We start from the raw sequence: 16,483 nt of genomic DNA on the forward strand, positions 1-16,483 counted from the left end.
CTGGGTGATAGAGCGAGACCCTGTCTCAAAACACAAAACAAGCAAAACGAAATAAAACAACCACACACATCAAAGCAAAAAACCCAAAGAACTTGGCTTAGGAGCTGGCAACCCAGAGATTAATTCTTTGTCCTAGGCTATATTGCCTCTCCCTGTGGAAGAAAGGACATAGAAGACTTAGGCTGCTGTCTAAATGTTGGGTGGAAAAGGAGATGGTAGAAGGCAAGAAGGGAGGAGGCTGGAGAAACAAGTTCTTAACAGCTCAGCAGTAGTTCCCAGTTAATGCATTTATTTTGTGCACAATGTATGCAAGTGTCAATTTAGTAGATGTAGAGTAATATTAATAGCAAGTGCTTATTAGTGCAAAGAACTGTTTTAAGTGACCTTACATTTTTGACTTGTTTAGACCTTACAACAACCCTGTGAAGTAGAACTACTATTATTACCTCCCTTTTATCGATGAGGACCAAGACAAAGTGAGCTTTTGTAACTCTCCACTAAGTGGTGGGTCTAGATCTTGCAGCCAGCGAGCCTGACTCTATGTTGACTTTTTGCTTATAACCACTTACTGTATTGTTGGTCACAGGATGGGAGATCACAATTAGTTAATCATTACTGAAGACAGGTCTTTTTCTCTTGTATTTGTTATGATTTGATTCATTTCTTTCCTTTTTTTTTTTTTTTTTTTTGAGACAGAATCTCGCTCTGTCGCCCAGGCTGGAGTGCAGTGGCGCGATCTTGGCTCACTGCAAGCTCCGCCTCCCAGGTCCACGCCATTTTCCTGCCTCAGCCTCCTGAGTAGCTGGGACTACAGGTGCCTGCCACCACACCCAGCTAATTTTGTTTTTGTATTTTTAGCAGGGATGGGGTGTCACCATGTTAGCAAGGATGGTCTTGGTCTCCTGACCTCGTGATCTGCTTGCCTCAGCCTCCCAAAGTGCTGGGATTACAGGCGTGAGCCACTGTGCCTGGCCGATTTGGTTCATTGTTTAATGGATATTTGATCATTTCATAAAAGGTGGTTCTTTTCCTATTAAGACATCCCATTTTTTGTTTTAGTTTGTTTCTTAACTTATGTATATTACTTCCCTGATTTAGGCGTTTCTCTGATGTGGATAAAAAGAACTTTTCAGTTTCAAGTGCTTGGAATCACCAGGGTTTAAAATCTGTATCTTAGGCCAGTGATTTGCTTTCCAGAGTTTTGTAATTTTTTTTTTAAAAAAGGCCTTGTTATGGAAAATTTCAAACATACATCAAAGTGGAATGATTAGTAGAATGAACTTTCATGTGCCCGACACTCAGCTTCAACAATTTCCAACTCATACCCAATCTGGCTCATCTAACTGTGTTCCACCAGAGTTTCGTAACTTTGGCACTTACTGACATTTTAGGCTGGAAATTTTTTTGTTGTGGGATGCTATGCTGTTCCTTTTAGGATGTTTAACGACATCGCTGATCTCTAGATGCCATTGGTACACTCACCCCTTCTTCTAGTTATGGTAACCAGAAATGTCCGGGTAGGAGCACATCAGCCTCAGTTGAGAACTATTGATCTCTACTCATCCCATTCACCCATTCCCATTAGATCCCATTAGATTATTTGGAAGCAGATCCCATATATCATCAAATCAAAACAATTCCAGGATGTACATCTAAAAGATCAGGCCTCTGATTTTGTTGACCCTTTATAGAGGAAAGGAACAAAAATCGAACTCTGTGCCTGTATGAATTGTGGTAGGAGCCAGCTGCACTTGGCTGCAGAGATGGTTATATTCTCCACCAGCCACGAGTGTAGATATGAGTCAGCCAACACAAATTCACATCACACTCCAGCCTGGACCTTTTTAAAAAAAATTGTGGCAAACTGTACATAACATAACATAACATTTACTTTGTTAGCCATTTTAAGCATACAGTTTAGCGGCATTGAGTATGTTTACATTGTTGTATAACCATCACAACCATCCATCTCCAGAATTCTTTTTATCTTGCAAAACAGAAACTCCATACCCATTAAACAATAACTCCATTACTTTCTTTCTCTAGTATCTGGCAACCACCATTCTACTGGCTATCTCTGGATTTGAGTACTCTAGGTTAATGTCATATAAGTGGAAGCATACTTGTCCATATTTGTACCTTGTGATTGGCTTGTTTCACTTAGCATAATGCCTTGAAAGTTCATACATGTTGTAGCATATATCAGAATTTCCTTCTGTTTTAAGGCTGAATAGTCCGTTATATGTGTATACCACATTTTGTTTATTCATCCATTGATTTGGGCAGCTTCCACATGTTGGCTATTGTGATAATGTTGCTATGAATATGTGGGTACAAATATCTCTTAAAAATCCTGCTTTCAGTTATTTGTGGCTCATTCCTAGAAGTGGGATTGCTGGATCATATAGTAATTTTATGTTTAGCATGTTAAAGAACTTCCGTGCTGTCTTCCATACTGACTGCACCATTTTGCATTCCCATTAGCAGTGCACATGGGTTCAAATGTTTTTACATCTCTGTGAATACTTACTATTTTCTGTTTGGTTTATAAAAATATATAATAGCCATACTAATAGCTGTGAAGTGGTATCTCAGTCTGGTTCAGCCCGTACCTTATAAGATGTACACGTGTGGTCACTGAAAAGCAATCCTATATCTGCTAGTACCCTCCTGCTAGAACTGCGTGGTGCTGTTGTGTTTTTCTACTTTTGCTTGAGAGGAGTTTGCCGTGGAGCACTCTGCTGGCCATCCAGGATTACCTCTTGGGGAGAGGGTGGTGGAGCAGGTTGAGTCTGTACATAGAGGGCAGCTTTTAATCCATGATGAAGTCTTGAGTTTAGGCATTTACCATTAACAGTCAAGGAAAGGATTCTGGTGTAAAAAGATAAACTTATACACATTAAAATTTTAAAGCATTTATTTGAACATTCAGTGGTTCATGAGTCAGGCAACACCAGCCTGCAAACACTTTGGGCTCCACCAAAAGGGACTGGGGGAAACTTTTATAAGGTGTTCAAAAAAGCAAAACCCAAGAAAATATTTGATGAGTTAAAGTGGATAGCCCTTACTTAGAGGTTATTTGGTAAAGTCTTTACCTGATTGGTAAAGTCTCTAGTTAGAGTTTAGTAGGTAGTTTCTGATTGGTGAAGCCTGTAGCTGGAGCTTAGTTGGTAGTTTCTGATTGGTCAAGCTTGCTTTTCTGGGCTATGACTATTCCCTCTGAATTAGGTTTTGGCTTGCTTATGAGGGAACCCAAGGCACCAGAGCTATCTCAGCCTACTGCCCTCCCAATTAATTTTTTTCTTTTAAACACAGGTTAGATATAGAATCAGAGACCATTAGACCTGGAAGAGATGTTAGACACCAATTCCCCCAAAGCACACATTTTAGAAATAAAGAAATCGAAGCCCAGAGCATGTAAATCTTCTCTTCTTGATTGGAGGGTAGAGACAGTCTCTTACTGTCATTTCACAATTACTTTTAGGTTAATTATGTTGTTTTCCTAGTTAGATGATAAGATCCTTGAAAGCAGGGAACATACCTTCTTTCTCTTCTATCCCCGTGGTTCTCAAACTTGAATGTGTATCACAGTCACCTGGGTGTTGGGGGTGGTTAGAACACAAATTGCCGGATCCTGCCTAGGAAATGTCTAATTTGGTAGGGCCAGGGTGGGCCCCAAGAATGTGCATTTCTAACAAGTTTCCAAGGAGACGTGGATGCTGTTGGTTGGGGGACTACACTCTTGAGAACCATGCTCCATACTCCAAATCATTCCTCATGTGCACGTGCTCAATAATTCTGGCCAAATCAAAAAGAATGCAGGAAATTTCCCTGTTGCCACTTTCCTGAGTTCTGCTTTGGTTGCAGGCTGGGCTGTGAGAATGAAAGAACATGTGATCTGTCACCTATTATAACTTTTGGACTTTCCAGTTGCCGTTGGATGTTGATTGCAAGGCTGTGTCACCATTTATAGATCTTCAGTGTCACACCTTGAATTTGAGGAAAGCTCTTGTTTATTGGATGCCACTTTAAAATGAGACATTGATATAAGTCCTGCATTTTGCTAGAATAGAACAATGGATTTAGTACCAGTCTTAGGGAACGTGAGTCTTGAACCTTGCTAAGGTGATTCTTTTTCTATATACATTTTGTTTGTGTGTGTTCCTTGGCTGTTCATTCAGCCTAGATGAAAAGATATGACCAAATCATGCAGGACAGGCTCACAAGTCACTTCTCTATCTTTCAAGATAGAAAGTGAAGGTGGGCAGTGGTGAGAAGAGGTTTTCTTGGAAAGGTGAAACTCAAATAAGGTCAACTTTTAAATTTTATTTTTAATTTTATTTATTTATTTGGTTTTTTAAAAATTTTGGGATGAAGTCTTGCTCTGTTGCCCAGGCTAGAGTGCAGTGGCACAATCTCAGCTCACTGCAACCTCTGCCTCCTGGGTCCAAGCGATTCTCCTGCTTCAGCCTCCCAAGTAGCTGTGATTACAGGCACCCGCCACCAAGCTCAGCTAATTTTTGTATTTTTAGCAGAGACAGGGTTTTACCATGTTGGCCAGTCTGGTCTCAAACTCCTGACCTCAGGTGACCTGCCTGCCTGGGCCTCCCAAAGTGCTGGGATTATAGGGATGAGCCACCGCACCCGGCCAACCGTCAACTTTTTAAAAACCAAAACAGAAAATTTCTGAAAGCAATATTTTCTATGAGTCATAAAGGGTCCAAAGTATTGTTTTTCACTGGGCAAACAAAATGAGCTCAAATGGAGTTGATTTCTGCTCCCTCCAGCCCTACCTCCCAGCTCAGCCCTAATGAGTTTTGTTATCAGCAGCAGTTTATTGAAGCATGAAATGCTGATGCTGAAGTTGTGTCTCCATCTTCGGTCTCTTTTCAATTAAGTGTCTTCTAAAAGTGAATTCATACTGAGGTTTCAGTTTTGAATATTTCGGAGAGTTTAAGTTACTTTTCTAGTTTTAATGAGTGGTTAAACCACTTAATGTATTTGGAATTTGATTTTGGGTAAATATAAATTACAAAGGTACATGTTTGCTTATTGCTTTTTAATATCAGCTGACCTTTTCTATAGATTTCAGTAAATTTTTTGTTTTCTTTTAGGCACAATATTCTCAAGAGGTAGACCACTGAGATTTTTTAAAGGAAATTTGGTGTCTAGCCTGCATAACTGGACAGGCTTGGCACTGGACGTTGAATGCAGGGCTGTGTCACTATTTGTAGGTCTGCAGTGTCACACCTTGAATTTGAGGAAAGCTCTTGTTTATTGGATGCCGGTTTAAAATGAGACATTGTTGTAAGTCCTGCATTTTGCTAGAGTAGGACAATGGGTTTAGTACCAGTATTAGGGAATGTGAGTCATTGGCAGAGTCAGAAAACAACTGGTGATCACTTTGGAGAACAATTTGATTTCCTAGGTACGAAATAAGGGAGCTCTTTCGTCAAACTTTGCATCTAATACCTTCTTTGTCTTAGGGTCCTGCTGGGGGTGAGAAAAGAGACCCACTAAACAGAGCTCACAGTTAGCTTAGGCTGTTTCCATGAGAAGCCCCCTGCTTGTGGGTGGGAAGGCAACCTTGGCCAGTCTTAAAGGTTAGAGAAGAAACTGTTGGGTTTGTCGCATCTTATACCACCGAGGGTACAGTTATCTTGTTCTGTTATGTTCATTTCCTCTTCCAAACAATCTACTGGGGAGAAAGAACAAATCCAAGTCTGAGAAGTCTCTTGATGTGGAAATCTGCAAAAACCAAGAGCAAATTCACAGAAAGGTGAAACGATAAAGGTTTTCATTTTCTCTTCCCCTGTCATAGGTGAATTTTGTGGTATGCCAGCTTGTTGCTCTGTTTGCTGCTTTCTGGTTTCGCATCTACTTACGTCCTGGTACAACCAGCTCTGATGTCCGGCATGCAGTTGCCACCATTTTTGGCATCTATTTTGTCATCTTTTGTTTCGGCTGGTGAGTATGAGTCTCATATGTTCTAATTTGGTCATTTGGATGTTTTGTGGCAATGTTCTTGGAATTGCACTAAAGCAAGAAATAGATGGTATTATAAAATATGTATTATAAAATTTTATATTGTAAATACCTTATAGTAGGATAATGAGGACATTGCCGGAATCTCCATTTACTTTAAGAACCTGGAATCGCCAATTACTATGACAGCCAATAAACTGACCATCCATTGGAAGTCAGTATAGTTCATTTTTTCTTTCTTTTTTTTTTTTTCCAATTTAATTTTTTGTTTTTTAATTGAGCTCTCTGTGGCCCAGGATGGAGTGCAGTGGCACGATCTCGGCTCACTGCGATCTCCACCTCCTGGGTTCAAGTGATTCTCTTGCCTCAGCCTCCTGAGTAGCTGGGATTACAGGTGCACACCACCATACCCAGCTAATCTTTTTTTGTATTTTTTAGTAGAGACGGGTTTCACCGTGTTGCCCAGGCTGGTCACAAACTCCTGAGCTCAGGCAATCCACCCGCCTTGGCCTCCCAAACTGTTAGGATTACTGGCATGAGCCACTGTGCCCAGCCCATTTTTTCTTAAAATTAGACTTCTACAGATCCCTCCCAGTCATGTAAATGGGATGCTGTAAGGTTTAATTTTCCCAAAAGGAACCTTTCCTAACTATTGTAGATGTTGATGTACTTCTTGCATTACTGCTAGAGACGTGAGTGTAAGTCCTGGATTTCACCAGAGCAGAGCAATGTGTTTGGTGCACATCTTGGGGGAATGCGGATCATTCTTTAACAGGGAAAGCTGGTCAATTGTACTTTCCTCTACTAGTAAGTTGGGCAAATACCCTGAAAGGTGTTAGGGAAGAAGCTTTGGAGACCAACATATTGAGAAGTACACCTTCAGGAATTTTGTGCATTTGTTCAGGGTACTATACTAGAATTCTGCCCCTATTCCTTCAACAAATATCTGAGAAAGGATGAGTATTTTAAATCAGCCACCAGGTAGAAGTCTTGGTATCTGGGGAAGCCCAGTTAAAAAAATAAAGTCTTAAAGAAAGAACTCATCTCTCTGGACTCTCAATTGCATATGCGAAAAAAGTGTAAGCATTCCATGTATGGATTCCTGACATGAGTAGCCCTGCAGTTGGCAAACTGTCATGAGTTCCCTGTGTCATTTTAAGATACAGCATCTTAATTACATAGAAGAAAAATATTTGGTTTATTTTCTCTCATATAAACACGAGTTACTGATCATTGATCATTTGTGTTTTTGGCGGGGATAGTGATGGATTCACATTTTGGGTGACCAAAAGGTGTGTTAATATGAAATATATTCATTACTCCTCCCCCTACCTATTATGTCTTAAAGGTACTCTGTGCATCTTTTTGTGCTGGTGTTAATGTGCTATGCAATCATGGTCACTGCCAGTGTATCCAATATCCACAGGTAAGATACTGGGAATGAACAATGCAAGGTGAGATTTTTTTGTGTGTGTGTGTGATCTTCTAGAAAGGAAATAGGAAATCCATTTTTTCTAATTTGGAAAGAATGGGTTTTGGAAATGTTTCATATGATGACAAAATGATTATAAAAGCTTTTATTTTTTAACTAGAGGGTGAAAAGGCTTGGCTTTTCCAAAACTTGGTTTTGGAAGCAATTACACAGTAAATGATTAATAATAATGTTGGTGTAACTGTATAGCACATTCCCAACTTCCTTACACATTGTAACTTGTCAGCTCTTCCCACACTTGTGTGATGCTGATGGGGTGGGGTCCACTTTTCAGAGGATCAGGAACTTGACGCGCACACTTGCTTCATATTGGGCCTGTTTCACTGCGTTCAGGTTCACAGAGTTCCATTCCAGTGTCTAGGAATGGAATACTCTGGCCTTGGCGGAGTCACGTGGTTTACAGACAGGGTATGATGGTGCCAATATGGTATTATTTTGGTAGCAGGGGGCTCTGCCATCAGACCAAGAAGGAAAGAGGCCAGCACAAGATGGTCCTTTTTTTTTTTTTTTGAGACAGAGTCTCACTCTGTTGCCCAGGCTGGAGTGCAGTGCTACAATTTTGGCTCACTGCAACCTCTGCCTCCCAGGTGCAAATGATTTTCCTGCCTCAGCCTCCCGAGTAGCTGGGACTACAGGCACGCGCCACCACACCTAACTAATTTTTGTATTTTTAGTAGAGATGGGGTTTCACCATGTTGGCCAGGATGGTCTCGATCTCTTGACCTCGTGATCTGCCCACCTCAGACTCCCAAGGTGCTGGGATTACAGGTGTGAGCCACCACGCCTGGCTGATGCTCCTCTTGGTTTGCTCTTGTGGTTGCCAATATTGCCGAAGTGGAAATTGTTTCACAGTTCCCCTTGGATGAACTCAATGTAAATTTTTTAAAAGTCTCAGCGTTGTTTCCTGTTTATGGAAAGAGCTCTAGGCTGGAGTCAGGAAATCAAGGTCCTCCTAGCAGTGTGAATTTGGACCGGTCGTGCAGCTTCTACATATGTCAGGTTTCCCACCTGCAAAATGCTGGGTTTGCAGTAGTTTGAATGCAAGTTCTCTTCAGTACCATGATGTCATGATTCTGTATGAATTGCTCTCCTCTTTGCTTCACTGAATCAGTGATAAGAGTTCTGCTACATGGCTGAGAAGAGGAGGGAAAGATTAGTATTTGCTGCCATATGAAACTAATCCTTTTTTTTTTTTTTTTTGAGATAGAACCTCACTCTGTTGCCCAGGCTGTAGTGCAACAGCATGGTCTCAGCTCTTTTGCAACCTTTTCCTCCCCGGTTCAAGTTATTCTCCTGCCTTAGCCTCCTGAGTAGCTGAGATTACAGGCACCCGCCACTACACCCAGCTAATTTTTGTAATTTTAGTAGAGACGGGGTTTCACCATGTTGGCCAGGATGGTCTTGAACTGACCTTAGGTGATTTGCCTGCCTTGGCTTTCCAAAGTGCTGGGATTATAAGCATGAGCCACCACGCCTGGCCAAAACTAAGCCATTTCTGGACTGTTATACAGCATTTGTTTAGAAAGTTTCAGGGATACTCCCATGTTTCCTTCCCAAGCCACTGTTTTGGGCAGAAGTCACAGGCATCAGTTTGCCCTATATGAACCAGCTGGAGCAGAACATGGCTTGTGTCTCCTGGGGCGGAGGGCCTAGCGTGAGAACTTGGTGATGCAGTTATCAATGCTGGAGTCCGTGCTTTGTGCCAAGTCTTAAGCCAAGCTCTTTTTAATGTACTTTATTTCATTTTTAACATATAAACTATTATCTAACATATCATTTAATTTGTTATTTAATATTTCATAATTTCAAATATATTAACTCTAGGACAACACTATGGAATATAGTTGTTGTTGTTTTTTTTTTTTTTTCCGGAGATGAGACAAAAGCTCAGAGAGATAAATAAGTAAACAGTTTGATGAATTTCCACAAAGTGAACACACCCATGTGACCACTGTGTCTGATGTGCCAATCTCCTTTTTTTTTTTTTTTTTTTGAGATGGAGTTTCACTCTTGTTGCCCAGGCTGGAGTGCAATGGTGTGATCTCGGCTCACTGCAACCTCCGCCTCCTGGGTTCAAGTGATTCTCCTGCCTCATCCTCCCAAGAGGCTGGGATTATAGGCATGCACCACCATGCCTGGCTAATTTTGTATTTTTAGTAGAGACAGGGTTTCTCCATGTTGGCCAGGCTGGTCTTGAACTTGCGCCCACCTTATCCCAAAGTGCTGGGATAACAGGTGTGAGCCACCGCGCCCGGCCTCATGTGCCAATCTCTACCACACCTCTCCTTCTTAGAATAACTGCTTTGCCAACTTCTCCCACCATGGATTACTTCTGCCAGTGCTGGGATTTGAGCTCGTACTGGTCTGTGTATTTGTCTGTTTTCACACTGCTGATAAAGACATACCTGAGACTGGGTAATTTGTATAGAAAAAGAAGTTTAGTGGACTCACAGTTCCACGTGGCTGGGGAGGCCTCACAATCATGGTGGAAGGCAAAAGGCATGTCTTACATGGCAGCAGGCAAGAGAGAACTTGTGTAGGGGAAATCCCCTTTATAAAACCATCAGACCTTGTGGGACTTATTCACTATCACAAGAGACTCGCCCCCATGATTCAATTACTTCCCATTGGATCCCTCCCACAACACGTGGGAATTTGGGAGCTACAATTTAAGATGAGATTTGGGTGGGGACACAGCAAAATTATATCTACAGTCAGTCTGTAGAATACATGTTCTTGCTACCACTTCTTGATTTCTTAGATGTTTTAGGTTTGGCCAGGGCACGAATGTGTTGCCTTATTGTATTGGGACTCAGCACTTGGCGCCGTCCTCAGGCGGGGTCTTACAACAATTGAGTTGAACTTGCTTTCTTTCTCCTGTGGGCCAGGGGAAGGTACAGGTCTAACTCCTGTTGAGGACAAAGGGGAAGCAGCAGGCATGGCTGCATTGGAATTGGTTCTGGAAGAATCTATCTTTTGAGTCAGCTTTGTGTTTCTGCCTTGAGCTTCATGAATTGGCTGGAGAAAGGGAACAGTTGCTGGAGGCGACAAGGCCTAACTCCATTCCACTCCTGCTTCAGCTCCTAAGGGAGTTATTTTCTCTTAGTCATTTGCATTGTTGACCATCTTCCTGGTTTGGAAGTGGTTTAGGATGAACCCACGGTAGAGAAAAAATCTTTTCTGCATAGTAACCACTTCGTTTGCAAATAATGGTGAATAGCACTTAAAAGTTATATAGTGCTTTAGAGTTTACAGAACTCCTTCACACTGTTTAAAGTCTGGCTATCCCTTGCTACCAAATGAATTTTTATTATCCCTACTTTACTGTTCCTTAGGCTGATCTAGTCTTCATGAGTTATTTTAATGTGAATATGTGATTTCAATATAATTTAATATCAGAATATACCTCTTCCCTGTTTTATGGCACATATTTAAAAGTTATACCTTCTGAATTTATGTCTATAACTGATGGGCTCCTGAATCACTTCAAATATGTAATGTATTCATTTCAGTTCATTTCAACTAACAGTAACTGAACCCCTCCCACGTGTCAGGTCAAGGGTAGGGATGTTCAAGGTCACAATGAGTTAGGGAAACAGACACATACATAAATAATTCTAATATTGTAATTATGTATGTTAGCATGTAGTACTAGAGACATACAGGCAGTGGAGCAGTGAACTGTGTTGGGGGTGGGGAACAGGAGATGTGGTGGGATGCATGGAGTAAGACCAAGCCAAGGAACATCGAAGAGGTGACTTTGGAGCTGAGCCTCATCTGAAAATTAGGCAGGTTCCAGATAGACTGTTGGATGGAGATGCGAATTGCAGGCAGAAGAAGGAGCATGCAGAAATACATCTTGCCTGAAAATACAGAGTTTCATTGTGGAACATGAGCAGTGCAGTGTCATTTGAGAGTAAGGTAAACATGGAGCATGGCTGGAGATGAGTCCAGAAAGGTGAGGTAGAGCTTAGCTTGTGAAGCACCTTGCATGCTGTGTTCAGGGGTTGCAATTTCACTAGATAGTGGGATCCACTGGAGACTTTTAAGAAGAGTAGCAGTCACATAGTTGTTTATTCATTTGACACACAGTAGGTGGATATAGTGAACAAAGCACAGGTGACCATCTTTGCCCTCATGGAGCTTACAAGTTGGTCAGGGAGATGGGTGTTAATCAGATTGTCTTAGCTGGGACTGCTATAACAAAGTACTGTATGTAGAGTGGGTGGCTTATAAACAACAGAAATGTATTAATAGTTCTCAGTTCTGGAGGCTGGAAATCTGAGTTCAGGGTTCCAGCGTGTTCTGGTGAGGACTCTCTTCTGGGTTACAGACTGCCGTCTTCTTGTATCCTCACATAGCTCAAAGAGTGAGCGCTCTCGGGAGTCTCTTTTGTAAGCGGGCTAATCCCATTTATGAAGGCTTTGCCGTCATAACCTAGTCACCTCCCAAAGGACCCACCTCCTAATGTTGAGGGTTAAGATTTAAACATAGGAATTCTGGGGAGACATAAACATTCATTGCACAGCTTATCACCTATATTTATAATTACACATTTGACAATACTTATATGTGGATGTGTGTGTTTGTGTGGCTTGTGTGTATATTGCTAGTGTACACTATAAGGTGGTCAGGAACATATCTCTGAAGGAAGCCAGGGGGCGCTCATGAGCAGGTGGTAATTGAAGCCTGAGGCATGGATGGGTAGGGTCCCAAGCTGAGCTTGGAAATGCCAACACTTGAGGGGTAGGTGGAGGAAGGAAAGCTGAGCAAGGAGCCTTGGAGGAATTAACCAGAGAGGTGGGAAGAAAACAGGAGAATGGAAGCCAAGAGAATAAAGTGTTTAAAGAGGAAGTGGCCAGCAGTATGGCGATGATTTGTACTTTACAAAAATCATCATGTAAACGTGAGGGCTGTGAAGAGGAGAATCTTGAGTGTGAGACCTTACAGGTAGTGATTCCCAGCCCTGGCTGTGCACTTCCATTACACCTGCCAGGTGTGGCAGGAATTAAACAGGAATAGCTGGGAGCAGGTCCCAGGGATCTGTGGTTTGCAAAGCTCCATTCCATTATGCAGCTAAGGCTGACAGCCACTGTAGTGGTCCAGGTGAGAAGAGATGAAGGGCTCAGCTAGAGTAGTGGGTGGAAAGCTGGACTGGGATGTCGCTGGACCAGATAGGACATTGAGACCAATTGCATGTGGAGGGTGAAAGAGAGGAAGAGGGGAACATTAAGTGCGTTATTGCTATGCATAATAACCTGATCATCTATGTTTTTGCTTCCAGATATTCCTTTTTTGTAGCCATGGGATATCTTACAATATGCCACATCAGCCGAATATACATCTTCCACTATGGAATTCTCACTACGGATTTTTCTGGGTGAGTATCTTACTTTAGGGAGAGGGGTTTGACTGCTGATTTTGACTTGGTCTCTTGGGGTCTGTAAACATCAAGCATGCACAAAAGAATCATTGGTGCTTCGTTAGATCAGTTGGTAAGATACTACTAATGAGATTGAGGCTCGAGACTTGATTGATTGGTAGGACTATTAGCTCTGCTATGCTGTAAGACAGGAATCACAAACTACAGCCTGTGGGCCATATCTGTCCTGCTGCCTGTCTTTTACAGTTACAGTGGAACACAACCAGGCACTTACTCATTTATGTATTGTCTATGACTGCTTTTACACTACAGTGGCAGAGGTGAGTAGTTGTGAAAAACCACGTGGCCTGCAAAGCCTAGGATATTTACCATTTGGTTCTTTACAGAAAAAGTTTATCAACCCCTATTCTGAGGTTCTGGACTCAAGGGTGGTTTTCATCTCTTTCTTTTTTTAAACTCCTTTTTTTTTTTAATTCAGGGGTACATGTGCAGGTTTGTTACATAGGCAAACCTGTGTCATGGTGGTTTGTTGTACAGATTATTTCATCACCAAGGTATTAAGCCTAGTACCCACTGGTTATTCTTCCTGATCCTCTTCTTCCTCCAATCCTCCATCTCCTGCGAGGCTCCAGTGTCTGTGGTTTTTTCTATGTATCCACTTATTCTCATCATTTAGAAGTGAGAACACGCAGTATTTGGTTTTCTATCCCTGTGTTAGGGTTTTCATCTCTCACTAGTTAATATAGAAATTCTTTCATACTAGCTGATAAATACCTACTACCCTGACCGCTTTGAGTGTTCCTGGCTGCCCTTGCCCCGGCCCCCAGGCCTCCTTGACCTTCAGCAACTAGAAGGATAATTTGTAAACATTTTGTCTATCACCATGGCCTTAATCTGCTGGGCCACCCCATTCCGACTGGTCACATGGTAAAGACTGTGGATAGAACACGGAGAAGTCTGTGCCCTGTTGAGGTTAGTTCAGGAACAACTGTTTGTGAATCTTGAGGAATGAACATTACAGCAGAGCTGTTCCTGGTGATGCGTGATCTGTTGTCCACATTACTTCCTGGGAGTTTGGTTGTGTTCTCTGCAGGCAGCCTGAGGACAGGGAGAACCCAAGCTCCCCACTCAGGTTGGACTGTACCTCCGTCAGTGAGTTGTTGGCGACCAGGCAGTGAAATGAGGGAGTGAGTGCTTATGGCTCATTAACTTTGCAAGTTGTGCAACTCAACTATCCCACCTTGAAAGGTCTCAGGAAGGCAAAGAGTGTTGTTTTGGGACAGAGATTGTTGCATTTAAATCTTTATGGCCATGGTTTGGTCTCAGACTGGTTTTTCATGCATAAGTTCTTCTTACCCTCAGGCCTCTGGGATTTTACCTGTTTTTCTTCCAGTGGTATGCCTTCTCCCCCACATTGTGGAGTATGCTTTCTCAGTCTTTCAGAAAGAAATTCACAGACTTTGTTTTTTTAACAATATGCAGGCCGGGCGTGGTGGCTCATGCCTGTAATTCAAGCACTTTGGGAGGCTGAGGTGGGTGGATCACTTGAGGTGATCAGGAGTTTGAGACCAGCCTGACCAACATGGTGAAACCCTGTCTCTACTAAAAATAGAAAAATTAGCTGGGTGTCGTGGCAGGCACCTCCTCTCAGCTGCTCAGGAGGCTGAGGCACGAGAATCACTTTAACCTGGGAGGCGGAGGTTGTAGTGAGCTGAGATCGCGCCACTGCACTCCAGCCTGGGTGGCAGAGCGAGACCCTGTCTTAAAAAAACAAAAAACAAAAGAAATAAAAAGCCCAACATGCCTTGCTAGTAAAATACGGAAAACATGGGGACAACAATGATAACAAAATAGCCAGGCAGGTAGTAGCAAAAGGAATCTCTGAACGGGGATTGCAGCTCTCCATAGCATTCCATCAACAAACCACTTTTTTGGTTTCACCCCAGAGCCCTTCTATAGTTAGAAAAGTTCTTGACACTTAATAGGTGGTCAAGAAATGAATGCTTTAAATACTCTAGTATTTACTATTCTTTTCTTTAAGGTTTCCAGGAGACTCATTATTAAACATCCATATTGGTTGGGATATTAAATAAAAATCGCTGACTGGCTGAAATGACATTAATACCTATGGCTCATATATATCTTCTTCTCTTTTTAAGGCAGGAAGCATCTATTCATTTCTGCGACAACTTTTGAGTGGCCAATATGTTAGGTAAATGCCAGGTTCCAGAGACACTGTGTATTCTAGGCAGGAGGAAGGACATTCCAGGCAGAAGGGAGGGCTTTGCAAGAGCACAGAAATGCAAGACAGGTGCCTGTGGAGGTACGAGAGAGCCTTTCCTTTACCACCCGCGTCCTTGTGTCACCAGGTCCTCTCAGTGCGACAGCCTGTCTATCGCTAGAATCCGACCACTGCCCTTCATGCCCACTGCCACCACCCTGGACCACCCCAAGCCTGCAACACCTGCCTGACTGGCTGTCCTTCCTTCTGTCCTTCTCCAGTCTTTGCTCTCTACACTCATCAGAATGAGATTCTAGACCAGGTACAGTGGCTCACACCTATCATCTCAGCACTTTGAGATGCCAAGGTAGCAAGAGGAGGAGGAGGACCATTTGAGCTCAGGAGTTTGAGACCAGCCTGGGCAACATAATGAGACCACATCTCTACTAAAAATTAAAACAAAAAAACAAAAAAACAAATTAGCTGGGTGTGGTGGTACATGCCTGTAGTCCCAGCTACTCAGGAAGTAGAGGTGGGAAAATCTCTTGAACCCAAGAGATTGAGGCTGCAATGAGCTATGATTGTGCTCACTGCACTCTAGCCTGGGTAACAGAGCAAGACATTGTGTCCAAAAAAAAAAAAGAAAAAATGAGAATGAGGTTCTAAAATACAAAGCTGATGATGCTCTGGACCTGCTAAGTCTTCATCTCCTGCCATCTGCTCCCACTGTACAATGCAGAAAAGTTTGTGGTCTGCACACACGCTGGGTTAGTTCCTGCCTCTGTGCCTGTGCCTTGCTCATTCCCCTGATAGAAAGCCCTTCCTATCTTTGTCAACCTGGAAATCTCTTACTTTATTTTTAGAAACTCAACTCAAATATCACTTTCCTTAAAAAGCTTCCCTGGTCCTCATCCCCTCCCTCCCCCTGGCTCCCTGCCCCCAGAGTCATGCATTTGGATCTCAGGTAGCAGGAGGTCTCTTGCCTGGCTCTGAAGGGTTGGTGCTACTATTGCCTGTCTGTCATATCTTGTCCCTGGTGCACAGAGTGTTTGTAGCTGGTGGCCCTCATCCATTGTGTCATACACTTAGCTAGTGTTTTATGTGTTTATTCCCAAACTTGTTTATTGCCGTTGTATGTATGTATCAGTATCAGGATTCTCTAGAGACACAGAACCAATAGGATTTTTATGTGAGGGGATTTATTATGGGAATTGGCTTATGTGATTATGGAGGCCAAGAAGTCCCACCATCTGCCATCTGTGAGCTAGAGATCCAGAAAAGCTGGTGGTATGTTTCAGTCTGAGGCTGAAGGCCTGAGAACTAGCAGTGTAAGTCCCAGAGTCCAAAGGCCTGCACACCAGGAGCTCTGATACCTGAGGGCAGGAGAAGATGATGTCTCAGC

General features: G+C 42.6%; 1 protein-coding gene across 1 annotated transcript in view; it reads left to right on the forward strand.

Annotated features, from left to right (window-relative positions):
* Positions 1-16,483, forward strand: part of MBOAT1 (membrane bound O-acyltransferase domain containing 1) — a 112,028-nt gene that overhangs the window by 55,762 nt on the left and 39,783 nt on the right. Inside the window, exons 2-4 of the mRNA XM_015135667.3 lie at positions 5,822-5,967; positions 7,334-7,411; positions 12,762-12,857. Of these exons, the coding sequence (XP_014991153.2) occupies positions 5,822-5,967; positions 7,334-7,411; positions 12,762-12,857 (320 nt within the window). The remainder of the gene's footprint in view (positions 1-5,821; positions 5,968-7,333; positions 7,412-12,761; positions 12,858-16,483) is intronic.

This window comes from Macaca mulatta, chromosome 4, assembly GCF_049350105.2.
Source record: "Macaca mulatta isolate MMU2019108-1 chromosome 4, T2T-MMU8v2.0, whole genome shotgun sequence".
NCBI lineage: Eukaryota > Metazoa > Chordata > Mammalia > Primates > Cercopithecidae > Macaca > Macaca mulatta.